Here is a 17,658-nt window from a genome sequence, read left to right on the forward strand (position 1 = left end):
GCATCTTGGGTTCCCCTCGAGTGATCCTGGCCCATTCTGATCATGGCTGCAACCCCAGGGCAGAGGTTCTGAAAGGCTTCCTCTGGGGACAACAGGCAAGTTCCATAAAGCCCTCCCTCCACCAGTGTGAACTGCGTCGGGTTGGAGGCAAACGGGGTACACAGACTAGCACTGGGCCTCCGTGGGGTCTCTCCCCATGGGCCTGTGGGACTCTGCTTCCCATCTCCAGCGGGTGGCTCGGTACCTGATTCTTGTCCAGCTCACAGTTCTTATACTCAGTCTCCCCCTGCTCCTGGAAGGTGACAATGACAAAGCCCACAAAGATGTTCATCATGAAGAAGGCAATGAGGATGATGTAGATGATGAAGAAGATTGCCATCTCTACTCGGTTGTTGTAGATGGGGCCCGTGTCCTCCTCATTGGAGTCTATGGCCTTGTACAGTAGCCTTGAGGTGGGCAGAGAGGAGAGGATAATGGCATAATGAGGACTGGGATGATGAGACTGAGATCCGGGCCAGGAAGGTGGGTGTTATCTCATGGGCCATGAGACTTTCTGAACGGCCAAGGAATGAGAGAGAAGGCAGAACTGGTTAAGAGAAGGCTAGAACCCACCCTGCCACAATTCTGCCACTCCATGGGGCATCTTAACTATCCTCAGTCAACCATTCAGACTTCCCTGTGTGGAGAGAGGCTTGCTTTTGCCAGGGGATTGGGCATGTTTTGTCAGAGTCCTCTGGTCAGGCACACTAAGGAGTGACATGAGTCAGTGGGTTTGCCGAGCACAGCCACAGGCTGCTATGATCCAATGGGGGCTGCTGATTTCTTGATCCCACCCTAACTTACCCATCAAGGACCCAGACCCCAGGCCTTACTCACTGAGGCCAGCCCTCGAAGGTGGAGACTGTGAAGAGCGACATCATAGCTGAGAGCACATTGTCGAAGTGGAAGTCATTGTGTATCCACTGGCGGGGACTCAGCTCTATCTGTGTGGGGTCTCCATCCTTGTAGATGTAGTAATAGCCCCTGGCACAGGGAGGCCAGTCACTCCATAGCCCCACCCACCTCCCCTGGGGTAAGTGTGTCAGAAACGCCAGAGAAGGAGGACAGAAAGGAAGGACACGGCTGGGCATTCCCTCCCCACAGCTACCCCAGTTCCCATCCTGAAGGACACCATGTTCCTCATCTGAGCATCCCACACCCCTCAGCTGGCAAAGCCTGGTATACCTGCACTCCTCTTCAGTCATCTTGGATAAGTCATTGCAGCTGTAGAACTTCCCCTGCATCCAGGAGGGAAAAGGAGGGATGGAGACATGGTCAGGAACAGGGTAGAGAGTGGGCTCTGTGGGTGCTTGGTTGGAGGGAGAAGGGAAGAAGGAGGCTTTTCCTCTCTTACTCTGAGGGCAAAGCCATCATCAATCCATTTTCATGCTCCCCAGCTGCCTCCCACCTAGCCTGGCTGCCACCTTAGGTGGGCATTTGTGGAATGGCCAAGGGTGGACCTGAGGATGTAAGCACACCCAGCCCAGATCCTTTGACAGAGGTGGCCACTGAGGCTCCCATCTATCACCCTCTGAAGAAATCTCCCTCACAGTTCACACTCCACAAGGGAAGAGCTGTCCTCACCCTTGCCTTTCTCCTGCCTGTGGGCAGTCCAAGGCTGCTAAGAGCCAACAGATGGACCCTTCCAGTAGGGCTCTGACAAATTTAAATGTGTCCTCAGCATTAGATGGGGTCCCTAGCACATCCCAGATGAGGCCCCATCTCCCTGAAACTGACTACAGCTAGAACACATTTTCCATTAGTCTTTATCACATACTGAACACCTGCAAAAGGTTTGGTTTGAACAAAAAGTTGGATGCAAGTCATCCTGAGACTAAGTTAGGTTTGGAATCTGTGAATTCTAGTCCAGTTCCTTGGAAGGCCCTGAGAGAGGCATGCCTCCATCAAGGGGCCCAACTGCTCTGCCACCTTCAAGGACTCTGTCATTTCTTTTTTTTTTAAAGATTTATTTATTTATTAAGTATACAGTGGTATTTATTAAGTATACAGTGGTTTGCCTGCCTGTGGGCCAGAAGAGGGCATCAGATCTCATTACAGATGGTTGTGAGCCACCATGTGGTTGCTGGGAATTGAACTCAGGACCTTTGGAAGAGCAAGCAGCGCTCTTAACCTCTGAGCCATATCTTCAGCCCCAACTCTGTCATTTCTTCAGGTCACTCCTTTAAGATTGCTAGAGCAGAGGGTGGAGGTGGAGTAAGAGACCTCACTGGTACTGAGCAGGGTTCTGGGTACTAGAAACCAGAACCCACATAATTTTACCCAGAAAGCTACGCCAGACTCTTGGGCATCCTGTGCCGTATATGTGACATGTTCCAAGAGTAAAATGTGATGTAAAAGGCCGGTTGTACCAGAAAGGCTTCTAGCTGCTGGGTGCACAGACCCAGAGGGCTTTGGCTGAGACTGGAGGGCAGATATGGCATGTCGAAGGGTCATTGCTCTTGCATGGAGAGCACATAAGAGTCAAAGAAAAGGTGGATCCTCATTGGTTGCTTCATGGTATGTGATGGTGGATTCCTGCCTGCCAGGCCTGGACTGGATGCCTGGGTAAGAGCTAAGCAATACACAAGACCCTTCCCTGGGGGAGTCTAATGGAGGAGGAGACTTGGGGGAAGAGGGCGTCTCTCTGCCATGTCAAGCTGGCTGATAGGATGTCCAGGTATTATAAGCATTTTGGCTCCTTCAGGGCAGTGGTCAACAGGAGCCCTCCTCTCGAGGGACCTTGAGAGGCCAGATACTGACCACTTTCCTCCAAGCCTGTACCACGTCCTCAAGAAGGATTGTGGATTTGCCTTTGAGCCAAGGCTCTGGCCCATCTACAGAGGAAGCGATTCTTCCATACTGGTTGAATGAGCCATAGTGAAGTGACCCTTTGCATGTCTAAGGCTGCCTGAGGTCATGGAATCGCAAATGGAGTCATGCTAGGAAGTAGCACAAATCGAACACTCTACTATCAACTTCAGTGCCCTAAAGGAGGCATAAGAGCCAGAGGCATCTAGAAATCGAAATTCCATGGAAGGACATCCCTTGAGAGAAACTGAAGAGCTGCGTTCTCCCAGGGAAGAGTCAGTAAGATAAGGTGAACTGTGGATGAGAGGTGGAGACGGCCTCTGTAGAGGCTCCTGGGCAGAGTGGATGATGCCAGACATCACAGCCAGGACCGTGGATTGCACAGCCTGTTTGCAGCTGAGCCAGGGTGCTGTAGGCAGCCCCGATAGTAGGTGGAGGCTGGAACGTTGGTGAGAGGAACGGTAACTATAGGGCTGGTGGGTAACAGCAGATACAACGGCAAGGGTGTTCAGAGAATCAGAGACTAGCAGCAGGCATCGCCTGGCAAACAGGCTCAGGATGTTTCCCTAATTTTGACACCATAGAGTCGGGGTCACTTGCTTTCATGATTTGGGGGTTCTCTTGTTTGAGAAGAAGTGGCTGGCTTTTGTCACATCCTTCAAGTTGGCCGGGGAAGGGCCGCTGGCCAGTCAGGGCCTCACCTTGAAGAGCTGGACTCCGATGCAGGCAAATATGAACTGGAGGAGGGTGGTGACCAGCACGATGTTCCCGATGGTGCGGATGGCAACAAACACGCACTGTACCACGTGCTAGAAAGGCAGGGGCGGTAGGTGGGCACCGGAGCTGTCCCACTGCACCCCACCATCCTGCTCAGGGAACCCTAGGAATGCAAGACTCTGCCTCCTAGTACAACGAGGCCCGTGGGGAAAGCTGGCTGGCCTGCCTCATCCTCACCCCCATGGACGGCCAAGATGCAGACCCTTCCCCGTTTCTCTCACCTTCAACCCTTTGGCTCTGTTGATGGCTCGCAGTGGTCGCAACACCCTCAGAACTCTCAATATCTTCACCACAGAGATGGCGCTGGACCTGCAGGAAGGAGATTGCTGTGGGGCCTAGAGGTGTGTGTGGCAGCCAGAGGCTTGGTCACCTCCTACCTGGAGCTTTCCACATGAGGCCTCCCTGACCCCAGGGTAAAGCTGTCCCCTGAGCGTGGGGGACAGTTTCATTGGCTCACTTCTCTGTGAACATAGATTTTGTCTCTTCTATTTGACTAGAAATGACTCAAGCCTGGGCCCGTGGTCCCCACTCTGGAGGTCTGGCTGCCTTCTCTTTGCTCACCCCACCCCACCCCTGGTCTCAAATACAAAGCTCTGAACATTTAGCATTGCCACGTTAGCCCAGCTGGGGATGACCCATGGATGTTCCTAACTACAGCCCTAACACATGCACAGGGCTTGGAGCCCTGCTCTGAGGTCCAGACACAGGGCAACCTCGTGCTGGGACTGGGCCCTGCCACCGCTTACTCGAGCCCCATGGAAATGAGGGACACGGCCACCACCAGCAGGTCCAGGATGTTGAAGTAGTTGCGGCAGAAGGAACCTTTGTGCAGGAAGGCTCCATAGGTGGTCATCTAGAAAGAGAGAGAGTGAGGGAGAGAGAGAGAGAGAGACAACATCTGGAGGCATCTGTTCTGGAGAGTGCCCACTGTCTCAGGGGGTGTCACATCACTCAACTCCCTGCTGTAGCCCAAGAGCACTCCCTGTTGTCTGCTTCAGATAAACCCTGGACACTTCCAGAGCCGGTATCTGTCCTCAGAGTGGGAGGAGCTCTTTCCTCCAGATGTGTTCATGCGCCTTGGTTTCTCCTTCACAGGAGTGGGAAGCCTGGCTGTCCCTCCTCTGGGGACTCCCTGGCTGGCACAGGTCTAATTGTTACACCTCACCCCGAAGTCCTCCTTGAGTCTTGGGCAGCTGCCTTCTCCCTCGGCTCCACTGTCAGTGGTGGGAGCACCGGAAGGGGAACACTCCTCTCTCTGCTCTGCTCCTTACATCCAGTCACCCTCTCCTCTTCTACCAGAAGACAAAGGCCTGTGGTTATGGGTTCCAGTCGGAGATGGAGCCTCCCCCTGCTCATCAGAGCCCATTACTGTGATAACCTGAACCCGGTGTGCCCACCTCAGGAACAGGCACACAGGGCTGTGCTATAGAAACTCAAACCAGGGCAATGGTTCTTCCTTTAGATGAGAGAATTGCTTTCTGTCTTGGTTGGTAACCCAGGATCCTTTTTTCGATATGTAACCCTAGGTGACCTTAAGCTTCGGCTCCTCCTGCCTTCCCCTCTTGACTGAGCAGATTGCAGGCACACACCACCAGCCCCGCTGTTCCGAAGAGCTGAGAATGCAAGCCAGCTTTAATGAATGTTAGACAAGTTTGCTTGATGGAGCCACATCTCCAGCCCAAGTGAGGGTAAACTTTGAACAAATTTTCAAAAGCTTGGAATTCCTGATTTGCAAAAACCTTTGCTCTTATGCAGCAGAGCAGGGTGCGGCATTTGGAGCTCCGTCCGAAAGTAGAAGGCATTTCCAGACCTGCTCTGCTTCTCTAAACAGCTAGACTCCATAGCATGTGACCAAGATACAGTTAAGCTAGCCTGGAGTCTACAAGTCTACTGAACTCTCACTAGGACACTCCCAATGGTCACTTCTTTGAGAACTCTAGGAGGACAAGAACTTGCCTGGTGGTTGGAGAGAGGGGCTGTGGGCAAATCGCACCTTCCAGGTGGCTATTAGGTTAATCGTGTCTTCCATGTGGAAGACCTGTGCTTTTCTGACTGGTGGTGGCCACAGCAGGGTATCTCTCGTCTCCACAGCTGGGCATTTTTCTCATCTCCACAGTGAGTATATCTCTCGTCTCCACAGTGGGTATATTTCTTGTCTCCACAGCTGGGTATATTTCTTGTCTCCACAGCTGGGTATATTTCTCGTCTCCACAGTGGGTATATCTCTAGTCTCCACAGCTGTGTATCTCTCGTCTCCACATCTGGGTATATTTCTCATCCCCACAGCTGGGTATATTTCTCATCCCCACAGCTGGGTATATTTCTCATCCCCACAGCTGGGTATATTTCTCATCCCCACAGCTGGGTATATTTCTCATCCCCACAGCTGGGTATATTTCTCATCTCCACAGCTGGGTATATTTCTCATCCCCACATCTGGGTATATTTCTCATCCCCACAGCTGGGTATATTTCTCGTCTCCACAGCTGGATATATTTCTCATCCCCACAGCTGGGTATATTTCTCATCCCCACAGCTGGGTATATTTCTCATCCCCACAGCTGGGTATATTTCTCATCCCCACAGCTGGGTATATTTCTCATCCCCACAGCTGGGTATATTTCTCATCCCCACAGCTGGGTATATTTCTCATCCCCACAGCTGGGTATATTTCTCGTCTCTGACCTTCCACTCAGTCACCTGCTCCCTTGCCTCGCTCCCCTTTGCTTAGGAGCTGGAGCCCTGTGTGGCCTCCTGGACCTGACTAGTCTTTCCTACCATCATTCATCTCAATCTTACTTCCCTCCCCTCCTTAGCAGTGTCCCCAAGCGAGCCATTGTGTATAGGTTGGAGCCCCACATCTCAGAGACACTTCATCCCCAGAGATGTCTTCGCTGCAGTCTTCACTCACCTTAAGGACAATCTCCACGGTGAAAACAGCAGTGAACACATAATCAAAATACTCAAGGATCTGGAGGTGGGACAAAGGGAGGTAGCCGGTGAGAGAACTGGGAAAACAATGGCCCCACCACAGCCATCCTCACCAGCATACCTATCACCACCACCACTGTCACCACCACCACTGTCACCACCACCACCACCATCTCCATTGCCATCAACATTACTACATCATCACATCAACATCATCACCATTATCAACACCAACACCCACCACCATCATCGCTATGAACACCACTATTATTACCATTAATATCACCGCCACCGCTAACATCACTACAATCATTACCACCATTATCATCGACACTATCGATCCCACCACCATCATTACCATCTTGACTGCCATCATAACCGCCAGCACCGTCTCTACTCAGGGCAGGCAGGCAGAGCCTAACGTGTTTCTGCTATGGTAGCACTGTTGAGAATGGCAGTGGCCAGTTCCAGCCCTCCGGAAACTTTAAGAGACTCTGATGCCTCTGGCCACATAGAGAATACAATTGAACTTGGACCCCAGAGTGGGGTGGGGGTGCCGAACCAGTTGAAGGGGCTGCCGTCACCTGGTTCCTCATGGAGTCAGCTCGAATGGGGTCCTCAGCGGCCAGCGCAGCACTGCTGAGCAGGATGAAGAGCAGGATAAAGTTGGTGAACCAGGTGGCGTTGACAATGCGGTGGCAAAGGACACGGATCCTGGTGAGGTGGGGTGGGAGGACGCGAGCTGTGAGATGCTGGAAGTCCAGGCCTCACTAGCTTCTGTCCCATACAGGGACGCTGACTCCACTTGCTGTCCCCGCCCAGCCAGGGAGCACCCACACGAGCCCCTGGCTGAACAAGCAGGACTTGGCTCCCACTTTGCTCCTTCAGCCTTAGTCACATCTCCCAACTGAGCTCTTTCATCACTTGTCCCCTCTACCAGTGCCCACCACCATGAGGATTCCCCAGCCAAGAACAGGGCAGGCCGATCTTCTTCCCTGGGGCAGAAGAAACTCCATGAAGTCTGCTTATTCCGAAACGGAAGGTTATAATACTAATAAGTACTCCCACTCTCTCCATACCTCGTCTCCTTGCCCTGTCTAAAACTGCCCTTAGAAAAGAACTAGCAATGACAGTCCCTCGTAGGTGTAAATTACTGATGAAAAACTTAAAAGCAGGGACTGGAGAGATGGCTCAGAGGTTAAGAGCCCTGGCTGCTCTTCAGAGGTCCTGAGTTCAGTTCTCAGCAACCATATGGTGGTTCACAACCATTCACAATGATATATGGTGCCCTCTTCTGGCCTGCAGGTGTACATGCATGCATACAGAACACTGCATACATAATAAATAAAAATTTAAAAAAACAACTTAAAAGCACTACTTCTCCCGGAAATACTAGCGTTTTGTTCATTTATTTTATTTTTGGGATGTGCTGGGCATTGAAACCAGAGCCTCGTGCATGTTAGGCAAACTCTGTTATGAAGCTACACCCCAGCTCACTGTGATAACCTAAAGGAGTGAGCTGCGCATAAGGTACCGAAGATGGGGAGAACCCAGAGTGGATCTCTTTGGGGAGGGGAGCCACTGTCTCAGAGCCTCCTCAGCACCCCTTGGATGTCTCAGCGCTACCTACTTATTGGTGGGGCTGAAGATGAAGAAGGAGCTGGCCTCTGGAATGGGCACTGCTTTCTCTTTCAGCTGCAGCTCGGCCAGAGGGCGTGGTCGGGGGCTTACTGGGATCTCAGGCTCATCTTCCTCATCGTCGCCTGTGGGGAGAGGGAATGAGAGAAGGGATATTTCCAAACCTTGCCAGGCCCTTGGCTTCTGTGCTCAGAGTCCTCCCAGGAGCCTCTGAAGTTGCTAAGCAAAGGCCAGTTTGGGGTATTAGCAAGGTACGGCCTGGGCCTTCTCCTTTTGGTATATAGAGTACAATATAGCTCAGAAGTCCCCCAAACCTTCTGCAAGTAGGGCCACAAACAAGATTGAGGAATCTGGCTGGGCATGGTAGTACATGCCTTTAATCCTGGGTTAGGATTCTAAAAACAGTGAAGAATTTCTAGCGTGGGCAGAATGGACCAGGATCTCTTGAGCTTTGGCCAGGTTTGTGGTCAGCGAGGCAAAGCAGAAGGCAGAGAGGAGGAAAAGGAACTCTGAGCACATTCTGAGCACACACCTAAAGCTGTGTTCTGCCTGGGTCTCTCCACCGACAGCTCCTCCTCCCCACCTTAGCAACCTGGCCAAGACCCTCAGGTGTGCCAACAGCACCTGATTCCATTCTCTCCGTGGCAGAGACCTGTGGCTTCCTCAACCCACCCAAATCGCATCCCCACTCCTCTCCATCCTAAGAGCCCCCACCCCTTCCCCAGCATGGCGCTCACATCTGCTTGGCCTGCCATGGCTGTTATTGCAGAGAGGGTTCATCCTTAGCGTTTGCATCTTTGCAGCTCCGCTCAATTCTTTATTCCTCAGTCTGTGTTTGCACTGGGAATTGAACCCAAGGTCTCACCACCCTACCGCTGACCTGGCTCCCCACGCCTCCGCCCCTAGAGGAGCTGGGATCACAGGGCTGTGCATTAGGGCCCAGACTGCACAGAACTTTTGTCAAAAGTTGCTTCAACTTATTTTTGGAAAGAGGTTAGATATAAATGTATTCAGGGTCTTGGTCAGTCCTCTCTCCAGCCCACACATTCTCCACACCCTGCTCTCATTTCTCTCTAGCCCCTTCCCCTTCCCCTAACATAAGATTTCCCACAGCGGTCACCCAGCCACGCACACCCAACAGAGGCTAACCATGAGTTGACACAACTCCACATGACGTGGTCTCAATATTTACTCCTGCTAGATATTTGAAGAAATTTGGCCAGCCTTGCCTTCCAAACTTTGTTTTGGAAAATCATTTCCTGTGATCATTTGTTTGATTTGTGGAAGGCCAACTGGGTACCAAATGCTGCCATTCCCAGCACAGAAAGGCCAATCGGAGCTGAGAGACACTCAAGCTAACCAGCCGGTTCCACGGTAAGAAGGACCCCCAGAGTGAGCTAACAGAGCCTGACAGCACTTGTGCCCCTGGTTTTCCCAAGAGGCTGTATGGTGCTAATCCAGCTTGGCTCTGCTTCTGTCATACATCATGCCCTTGGTCCAGATGAGCAGGGTCCACACAGCAGCCGGTGGCTCTATGCACTCAGGGGATGCTCTGCTTTATCTGCCTTCCTTTCCATGTTGCTCTTGTGGATTTTCACACGGCGGCAGTCTGACAGTCATGGTTTTATTTGAGATCCAGGGTAGGGAGTGATCTACCCCATCAACATATGAATGAAATGTCCCTTCTTTGGATAGAACCCCGTGGGCAGGGAGAACTTGTGTGTCTGTCAGTCCTGTGCTCGTTTGCACAGAGCAGATAGCTGGAACTCAATAAAAGTAAATGAAAGCATGTGTGGAATATTATTTTTGCTGTGTATATTGCAGGGAGAGGCAAGCTTGCAGGTTGCTTCTTGGCAAGACTGGGTGGAGAAGGGACATCTCCAGGGTTCTGGCCTCCACATGGACTGATCCAAGTAGGAGATGCACAGAACACATCCAAATAGAGAATTCAGCATCAGCATGTTGCCCCTTCAACAGCATCCCGCTTCAGCCCAGGCTCTGGCATCCTTACCTGGGAAGTCAGCCGAAGGGTAGGGGTCTTTCACTTCATTGACGTTAGATTCGAACTCGTCAATTTTCAGCTGTAGAAAGGAAGAGTGGAGGTGGTGAGATGTTTGAACTTACTGGGTTTGCGCTAGAGGGCGTTGTTCAGATTCCTGAGTGCTTCCTATAACCTGAGAAGTGGATGGGAGCCGGGTCATTATGGCTTACAGATAAGAAGTCAGGTCCAACAAGGTATACGACTTGACCAAGCCCGTGTTGGACACACAAAGGCTCTAGCCGGTCTGAGACCGTCTTCACTGTCTTCCCTTGGCTCTACAGGAGAACAGCTTTCCAGTCCAACCTGTCCGACCTCTCTGCGCCTGGGACCCTGGCTCACGACTACCTTTCCTCACTCTCCACGACGGTGAGCCAGGCCCGGCTGGAACATACAGGGTGGGGCTGGCAGGAGTGGAAAGCCAGGCTCTTGGTAAAACTGTGGGTAGGCAGGTGAGCTGCCTTCTTGTTCTGCACAGGACTCCAAGGAAGTCTGGCTCCCAGGCTGAAGGGCCTGTGCCTGTCCACACAGGAGTCCCCGGAAGAGACGTAGATGTTGGCTCTCCTCCCAGAGCAAGGGATGCTGCCCCCCACTACCCTGTGTCTCCTTCCTATCCCCAAAGTGCCCTGAGTAACCTGAGGAGCCAGGGGACTCTCAGAGGCTCTCCAGCCAGCCTATACAAGTCCCTGCACGAGCCCTCACCTTGGCCGTGGTGGGGATGCCTTCACCCTTGAATTTCTGCTCCAGCTTCTTAGCCATTGTCGCCTTCTCTTCTTCAGACTTGTCTGGGAGCCCCCTGAAGTGAAAAAGCAAGGACATCCAAGGCAGAAACTGTAAGAATGGTTTGGGGCTGACAACACCCTTAGGAAGATTTCACACCAGCGGCTCAGGGGGATCTATGGGGGAAAGAGCAGCAATGGCCACCAAATGGGAAGGGCAGTAGGCCTGGGCAAGCCTTCTCTCTGCGGTAGAAGGTGTGAACTTCTACTCAAGCAAGACTCTCAGTGTTCGTTCTAGAGAATGAGTGGGGAGTGGCTTTGTACCTGTTTCATGTAGGATTCAGAATGGAATTATGGCCTGTCTGTCTAAGTTCCAAGCCTAGAAATGCCTGGGGTCTTCGTTGGTCTCTCTTCCCCAGCTCTTTCCATCTAGCCTTTAAGAAATGAGCATCCGCCGGGCAGTGGTGGCGCACGCCTTTAATCCCAGCACTCGGGAGGCAGAGGCAGGCGGATCTCTGTGAGTTCGAGACCAGCCTGGTCTACAAGAGCTAGTTCCAGGACAGGCTCCAAAGCCACAGAGAAACCCTGTCTCGAAAAACCAAAAAAAAAAAAAAAAAAAAAAGAAATGAGCATCCCATTCCTGCAGGTATGTGCGTTAAAGGAAGCAGGCTCCAGACTGAAGTTCAGTTACCCAAATTGTGATCCTCCAAAACCCAGTTGCATTAGCATTGTCTGGAAACTGGCTGAAAATTCAAGCCTTCATCCATCCCACCTGGTTCAGACCGGTTGACATGGACTCTATATTGCATAAAACCTCCAATGGTTCATTCGCAGTTTGAATTTGGGAAACATTATCCAAAAAAAAAAAAATGCCACGGGGGCTGGAGAAATGGATGGCTCAGTGGTTAAGAGCACTGGCTACTTTTCCAGTGGACCTGGGTTCAATTCCCAGCAACCACATGGTTTCTCACAACCATCTGTAATGAAATCTGGTGTCCTCTTCTGGCGTGCAGGTATACATGGAGGCAGAATGTTGTATACATAATAAATAAATAAATATTTAAGAAAAAAACCTATTTACTCCCAGAAGCACCAGGCACAGAGCGACATGACCAATCATAGAGGGACAGATCAGCAGAGAGCTGGGAAGTCAACCCCTACTTCACAGAAGCCCAAGGCTCCAAACATAAATGACCCCCTCCAAGGGTACAATCACTGAATAGCAGGACCGTGAGGGGGAAAGTCTCAGAACCCACCAGGCTTGATCATTGCATTCCTTGAGGCCTGTCTAGAAGACCAATCTGCCTCTAGTTTTGCCCAAAAAATTCTTGGCGTAAATTCTGAAGACCTGAATGTCCTGCTTGGAGAAGCCTGCCCCCAAGAGGAGGTGCCATGTGGCCCCTGCTCATCCAGCTCAAGGGTGAGGGACCAGGCCTAGAGCCTAAAGGTCACAGCCAGAGTCCGTCCAGCTCTCTCCTAGAGGGTGCGGCACTCACTTGGACATCTTCCTGCGCTTCCTCTCCTCAGCTTTGGCCTTCTGGGCAGAAGTCAGGCTTTCTGCCTCTGCCAGGTTGTCCACAGCGATAGCCAGGAAGACGTTGAGCAGGATGTCTGAAGGCCAGCTAAGGAGCCTTGAGTTGTGGTGGGAGGCCGTTTCTCACCAGAGCTGCACTCGGTGGGAGGGTACAGGCCCAGGAGCATAGGCAAGTCCTCAGGGAAGCTTGACTGCTGATGGGACCTGAATCCATCAGAGCTTTGCAGTTTTATTCTATGTCTGCCAGAACAGATCCCAGCTGCCTGACAGGGATCCCGGGGAGTGAGGCAAAGCAAGGGGCATTGATTTCATCCCTGCCCACTCACCACGGTGTCAGATTCCACAGCATGGCATTAGGACCCTTCGAGTGCCATTAGCATCTCTCTGTTTAGCTCACCTTTTGACCTATCCTAGCTTAATATTCCTGGTCCCAGAGCTCAGACTGATCCCTGGCCATAGCTTTGTGTCGGCTTCCGCTGTCAACCTGACACACCAGGGAAGAGGGAACCTCAATTTAGGAACTTTCTCTATTTAAACTGCTAATTGTAGAAGGACCCGCCCCACCCTGAACAGGTGGTCCTAGGTTATAGCAAGAAGGTAGCTGAACAAGCCAGAGGGATAGAGCCAGTGAGGAGCATCCCTCCCAGATATCCTCCATCTTTGGGTTGCAACCCTTTTGGGAGACTGAACGACCTTTTCACAGGGGTCGCCTAAGACCATCAGAAAATGCAGATGTTTACCTTACAACTCATACCAGTAGCAAAGTTACAGTTATGAAGTAGCAATGAAAGTAATTTTATGGTTGGGGGGTGACCACAGTTTGAAGAACTGTATTTTAAAGGGTTGCAGCATTAGGAAGGTTGAGAGCCGCCGCCCCATGGTTCCTGCTTCAGTTCCTGATTCCAGGTTCTTCCTTGAGTTCCTGCCCCGACTTCCCTTCATGACAGACCATAATATGAAAGTATAAACCAAATAAAAATTTTCTCCTTCAGGTTGGAGGACACCTTGGCTCCTCCCTGCCTGCCTCTGAGCTGCTGGACCGGGCTGCCCCACCATCTCCATTGAGTCTCTGCTAAGCCCTGGGTTTCTTCCCACTTGCCTCAGGCTCTCACCAACCTCACGGCTAATCATCCCCGCTGCTCTCCGACATTTCTGGTGGAAAGGATTATATTGTTGCTGCGTGTTTACCTTTACTGTGTCCCATTCCTCACTCCACGAACCTGGGAACCAGAGGGACCGCCTTCCTGACACATGGGGACCCCTGATCCTCCCTGCTAAGCCAACTCCCCCAAGTTCTTCTTTGCACCGTGGCCCCGAGTGGATACAGTTGCCACAGACGAAAAGGATGATGAAATAAATGCAGACGAGCACGCCGGGGTAGGACGGGCCTCCGTAGGCCATGATCCCATTGTACATCACCGAGTTCCAGTCTTCCCCTGTCAGGACCTAGGCGGAGGGAGCGCGAGGTGAGAGGACACATCACCCAGAGTCAGCTCTCCCAGTCCCCACCCTCCAGGTGACCACTCCCTGCTGCCCTCATTGCTCCACCTCAGCTCTCTACAATTCTATCAGGGTGAGAGTGGGCTCAGGGGAGAAGCCAGTGGGCTGGGAGAGGAGCGAGTGGGCTCGGGGGTGGAGCGAGTGGGCTTGGGGGAGGAGTGAGTGGGCTCAGGAGAGGAGCCCAAGACTGAAGGGCTGGCTGCTCGGGGTGGTTGGAAAAAGTCTTATCAAGCCTCTCGAGGGCCAAGTTTGATCATAGGGCCTCTACTCTGTTCTTAATCCCCAGGCTGAAGTGGACTGCACTCAGCCAGGCCTTTGTTACCCCGGCTTCCAAAAATAGTAGCAATGTCAAGTCCCTTGAAAGCACCATCCCTGGTCAGCCGGTGAGGTAGTGAATAGAAGAAAGGCAGGATGAAGCCATGAAGCCGTCTGCGGGACTGATGGTCGCTTACCACTCCTGCCGGTATGGCATGGTGACTTGTGAGATATTGGTGACATGAAAAGGAACATGTCTATGCTCAACACTAAGAAAGCTCCTCTGGGAGGCTGTGGATCTGAAGGTCACTTTCTGAACCCCAGCCATGATCCCTTGAGTGGCTTTTTGGAAACAGGCAGCCTTTGTGCCTCTCGTATGAGAGAGGGGTCTCAGATGCCTGGGCTTTCTCAGATTGCAGAGGACGCCTTCAGCTCGTCTGACTTTGCTCTAGAGATGTGAGCAGCGCACCTTCGACATCCAATCTACCCCCAAGTATTTATTTACACCAGCTGCTATCACACTCTGCCAGGCACCAGGGACCAAGAGAAACCAACAAACTAGGCGCCATTAGCCAGAGCTCCAGGGAAAGAGACAAACCGAACAGGACTGCAATGGCCCAAGGTCCAGGCGATAGGAAATGAGAAGGGTATTGAACTCCACCAACAGGTCAAGAAAGGCTTCCTGGCCTAGGCGATGTTTTCCCAGATACTGAAGCAGGATTCAGGAACCTCCCAGAGCGAGGTCTTCGCAGACAGAGCACCTACCTGGAAGACACTGATGAGGGCCTGGGGGAAGTTGTCGAAGTTGCTGCGTCGTACTTCTGTGTCTTCGAAGTCGTATCGGCCCCCGAAGAGCTGCATGCCCAGCAGGGCAAAGATGATGATGAAGAGGAAGAGCAGCAGCAGCAGAGAGGCAATGGAGCGGATGGAGTTGAGCAGCGACGCCACCAGGTTGCTCAGGGATGTCCAGTACCTGAGGAAGAGGGACAGCAAGGAGGGGACTGGGCGGGGCCTTCTCCCTGGTTCTCCCATGCTTGGGAGGGCTGGTGGCTATGGCACAAGACTGGGGACATGACAACAAAGGACTTCCTGTGGCTGAATCCCTAGCCTTGGGGTGCATGCTCCTTGCACACTCCTCGGCAGGGCTAAGAAAGAACTTCCTTCCTCACTATTTACACCGGAAGAGTAAAGACCTGTGCTCATGTCGGCACTGGGCAAATGCTTAAGAACACCCTAGACCCCTTCGTCTGTGATTTCAGCTGCCTGGAGACGGTGGAGGACAGCACTAAATCCTGTAAATGCAGTGCCCTGGTACATTTTCAGAGAAAGATCATAGTCACATAAATTGTTACAAGATATTATAATTGTAATTTTGTACTGTTGTTAACTGTTCAGGGAAAGGCATGGTGTATTTAAGGCGCAGCACTCTACAGTTTCAAGAACCTATGGGGGGGGCTTGACAAATCCCCACAGAGGGGAAGAAGCACAAATGAAAAGCCCTTTCCCCTCTCTGCATGGTCCCCTCCCCCGTATCCCCTTTCTTTCTTTTCCCTACCCCTCCCACATTTCTCTGTCTCTTCCTCCCATCTTCCAGGGCTTCCCCTTTCCTCCTTTCTTCCTCTGTCCAACTCTTCCCTTTCCCCTATCCTGACATAGGTAATAGTGAGACCAAGACCTGACTTTGTCAGCCCCTGCAGCCTGGGCCTCTCAGGGTCCCGGCTGCCTGCACTCACTTGGTGATCTTGAAGAGCCTCAGGAGCCGGATGCAGCGGAGCACGGAGATGCCCAGCGGTGTCATGGCTCCCGACTCCACCAATAAGATCTCCAGGATGCCGCTGCACACCACAAAGCAGTCGAAGCGGTTGAAGATGGACATGAAGTACTGGCGCAGGCCCAGCCCGTACATCTTCAGCAGCATCTCGATGGTGAAGAGAGCCAGCAGCACGCGGTTGGCGACATCTGCAGAGGGCAGCAGGGCCCGAACATGGCTTCCTTCCCTCTTGCTCCTCCTCCTAGCCTCTGCCCCAGGTGAGCCTCTACCAGCACACATGCCTTACCAAGGCACTTGACCCATTTTTAATTTTTAGGTCCTAGGAAGGGGCCAGCAAAAGGGCTGGTATGCGGCTTGCCACTAAGCTCATGACCTGAGTTTGATACCCAGAAGCCATATGGTGGAAGGAGAGGACAGAATTGTTTTCTGCCCCCCATCCACAAAACCAACCAACAAATCAATCAATTCATTAATCAATTAGAAATGTAAAATAATAATAACAACAACTCCCCTAGGAAAACCTGGTGGATTTTGCCCATCAAAAGAACCTAAATCTGTATTTCCGGGAGGTTAATCCTAGTTAACAGGGGAAAAGCTGTATAAATTCATGAAGGTCCCCTCTAACTCATTAAACACAGTCTGTATTCCTGGTAGAGAGAGGGTGGGCCTGATGAAAGGCAATCTGCTCTCCCGTGCTTGGCCCGGCCCCATCTGGGACGCCCACTATCAGTATCTGTTAGTCTTTCTTAGCTACTTCTCTTCTTCCTTTCAAATGGTCTCTTCGGGTTCAGTTATCCAGCTCCAGGGTCAATTCCATGTTTCCAAACCCAGCAGACACAGACATTCATGTACTTGCTCTCCCACAATCCTGTCACCATCTGCTTGCTCTTTCAGATACTCTCTCCTCCAGAACCCTGGCTTCTGTAACACCACATTCTGTAGGGTTTCCTCAAACTTACTCCCCTGTCTTCTCCAGTCCTCTCTGCCACACATTCTTCACCAAGTCACTGGCTGCTGGTCTTGAGCCCTGCACTATCCCCTGACCATCTGGTCATGATCTGTGACGGCAGTGCCAGCGCTGCTCTACCACAATTCCCACCTTTCATTCTTCCAAGACCCAGCCTCTCCATGGTGACCCAGACTCCATTTTTCCACCAGCTTATTTGACACTACCATTCGATTGTCTCAAAGGTACCTCAAACTCAATATGCCCAGCACCATAAGGGTGGATGTTGCCTGTCATCCCATGCTTGCCAAAACTACCTAGCTACTGACTATCTTTGCCATCTTGGAAAGTAGGACCACCGCCATCTATTTGTCTGCTCGGTCTAGGAATCACAAATTCACCTCTTCTGGGTAGGGTTCCATCTTCACGTGGGTTTACTAACGCTGCCTGACAATGTGTGGCACAGTTAAGCGGCTCTCAAGAAGACTGCAATGAATGAATGAATGAGCAAATGGGTGTGTGCACGCATCTGAACGGCAGCTTTGCTTTTTACTCGTTGAAACTGTAGCCTCCACTCCATTCATTTGAACTTCCATCTCTTCTGTCGTGTTTCATGAGGCCATGTTCCTGCTCAGCTCACTTGCGTGCATCAGGCTGGTGACTCTTCCCCAGAGCAACTCTGTTCCTTATTTGAGTTGTGAT

At 51.8% G+C, this 17,658-nt stretch overlaps 1 protein-coding gene across 3 annotated transcripts in view; it reads right to left on the reverse strand.

Annotated features, from left to right (window-relative positions):
- The window catches only part of Cacna1s (calcium voltage-gated channel subunit alpha1 S), a 65,090-nt gene that overhangs the window by 19,215 nt on the left and 28,217 nt on the right, over positions 1 to 17,658 (reverse strand). For all 3 annotated transcript variants that reach the window (XM_038348673.1, XM_038348672.1, XM_038348671.1), the window contains exons 11-25: positions 15,973 to 16,198; positions 15,005 to 15,212; positions 13,810 to 13,930; positions 12,447 to 12,561; positions 10,934 to 11,027; positions 10,205 to 10,274; positions 8,186 to 8,318; positions 7,140 to 7,269; positions 6,536 to 6,595; positions 4,371 to 4,477; positions 3,846 to 3,933; positions 3,549 to 3,656; positions 1,225 to 1,277; positions 877 to 1,023; positions 245 to 446 (exon numbers count right to left, since the gene is read on the reverse strand). In XM_038348673.1, the coding sequence (XP_038204601.1) occupies positions 245 to 446; positions 877 to 1,023; positions 1,225 to 1,277; positions 3,549 to 3,656; positions 3,846 to 3,933; positions 4,371 to 4,477; positions 6,536 to 6,595; positions 7,140 to 7,269; positions 8,186 to 8,318; positions 10,205 to 10,274; positions 10,934 to 11,027; positions 12,447 to 12,561; positions 13,810 to 13,930; positions 15,005 to 15,212; positions 15,973 to 16,198 (1,862 nt within the window). The remainder of the gene's footprint in view (positions 1 to 244; positions 447 to 876; positions 1,024 to 1,224; positions 1,278 to 3,548; positions 3,657 to 3,845; positions 3,934 to 4,370; positions 4,478 to 6,535; positions 6,596 to 7,139; positions 7,270 to 8,185; positions 8,319 to 10,204; positions 10,275 to 10,933; positions 11,028 to 12,446; positions 12,562 to 13,809; positions 13,931 to 15,004; positions 15,213 to 15,972; positions 16,199 to 17,658) is intronic.

Source organism: Arvicola amphibius, chromosome 12 (assembly GCF_903992535.2).
Source record: "Arvicola amphibius chromosome 12, mArvAmp1.2, whole genome shotgun sequence".
NCBI classification, from domain to species: domain Eukaryota; kingdom Metazoa; phylum Chordata; class Mammalia; order Rodentia; family Cricetidae; genus Arvicola; species Arvicola amphibius.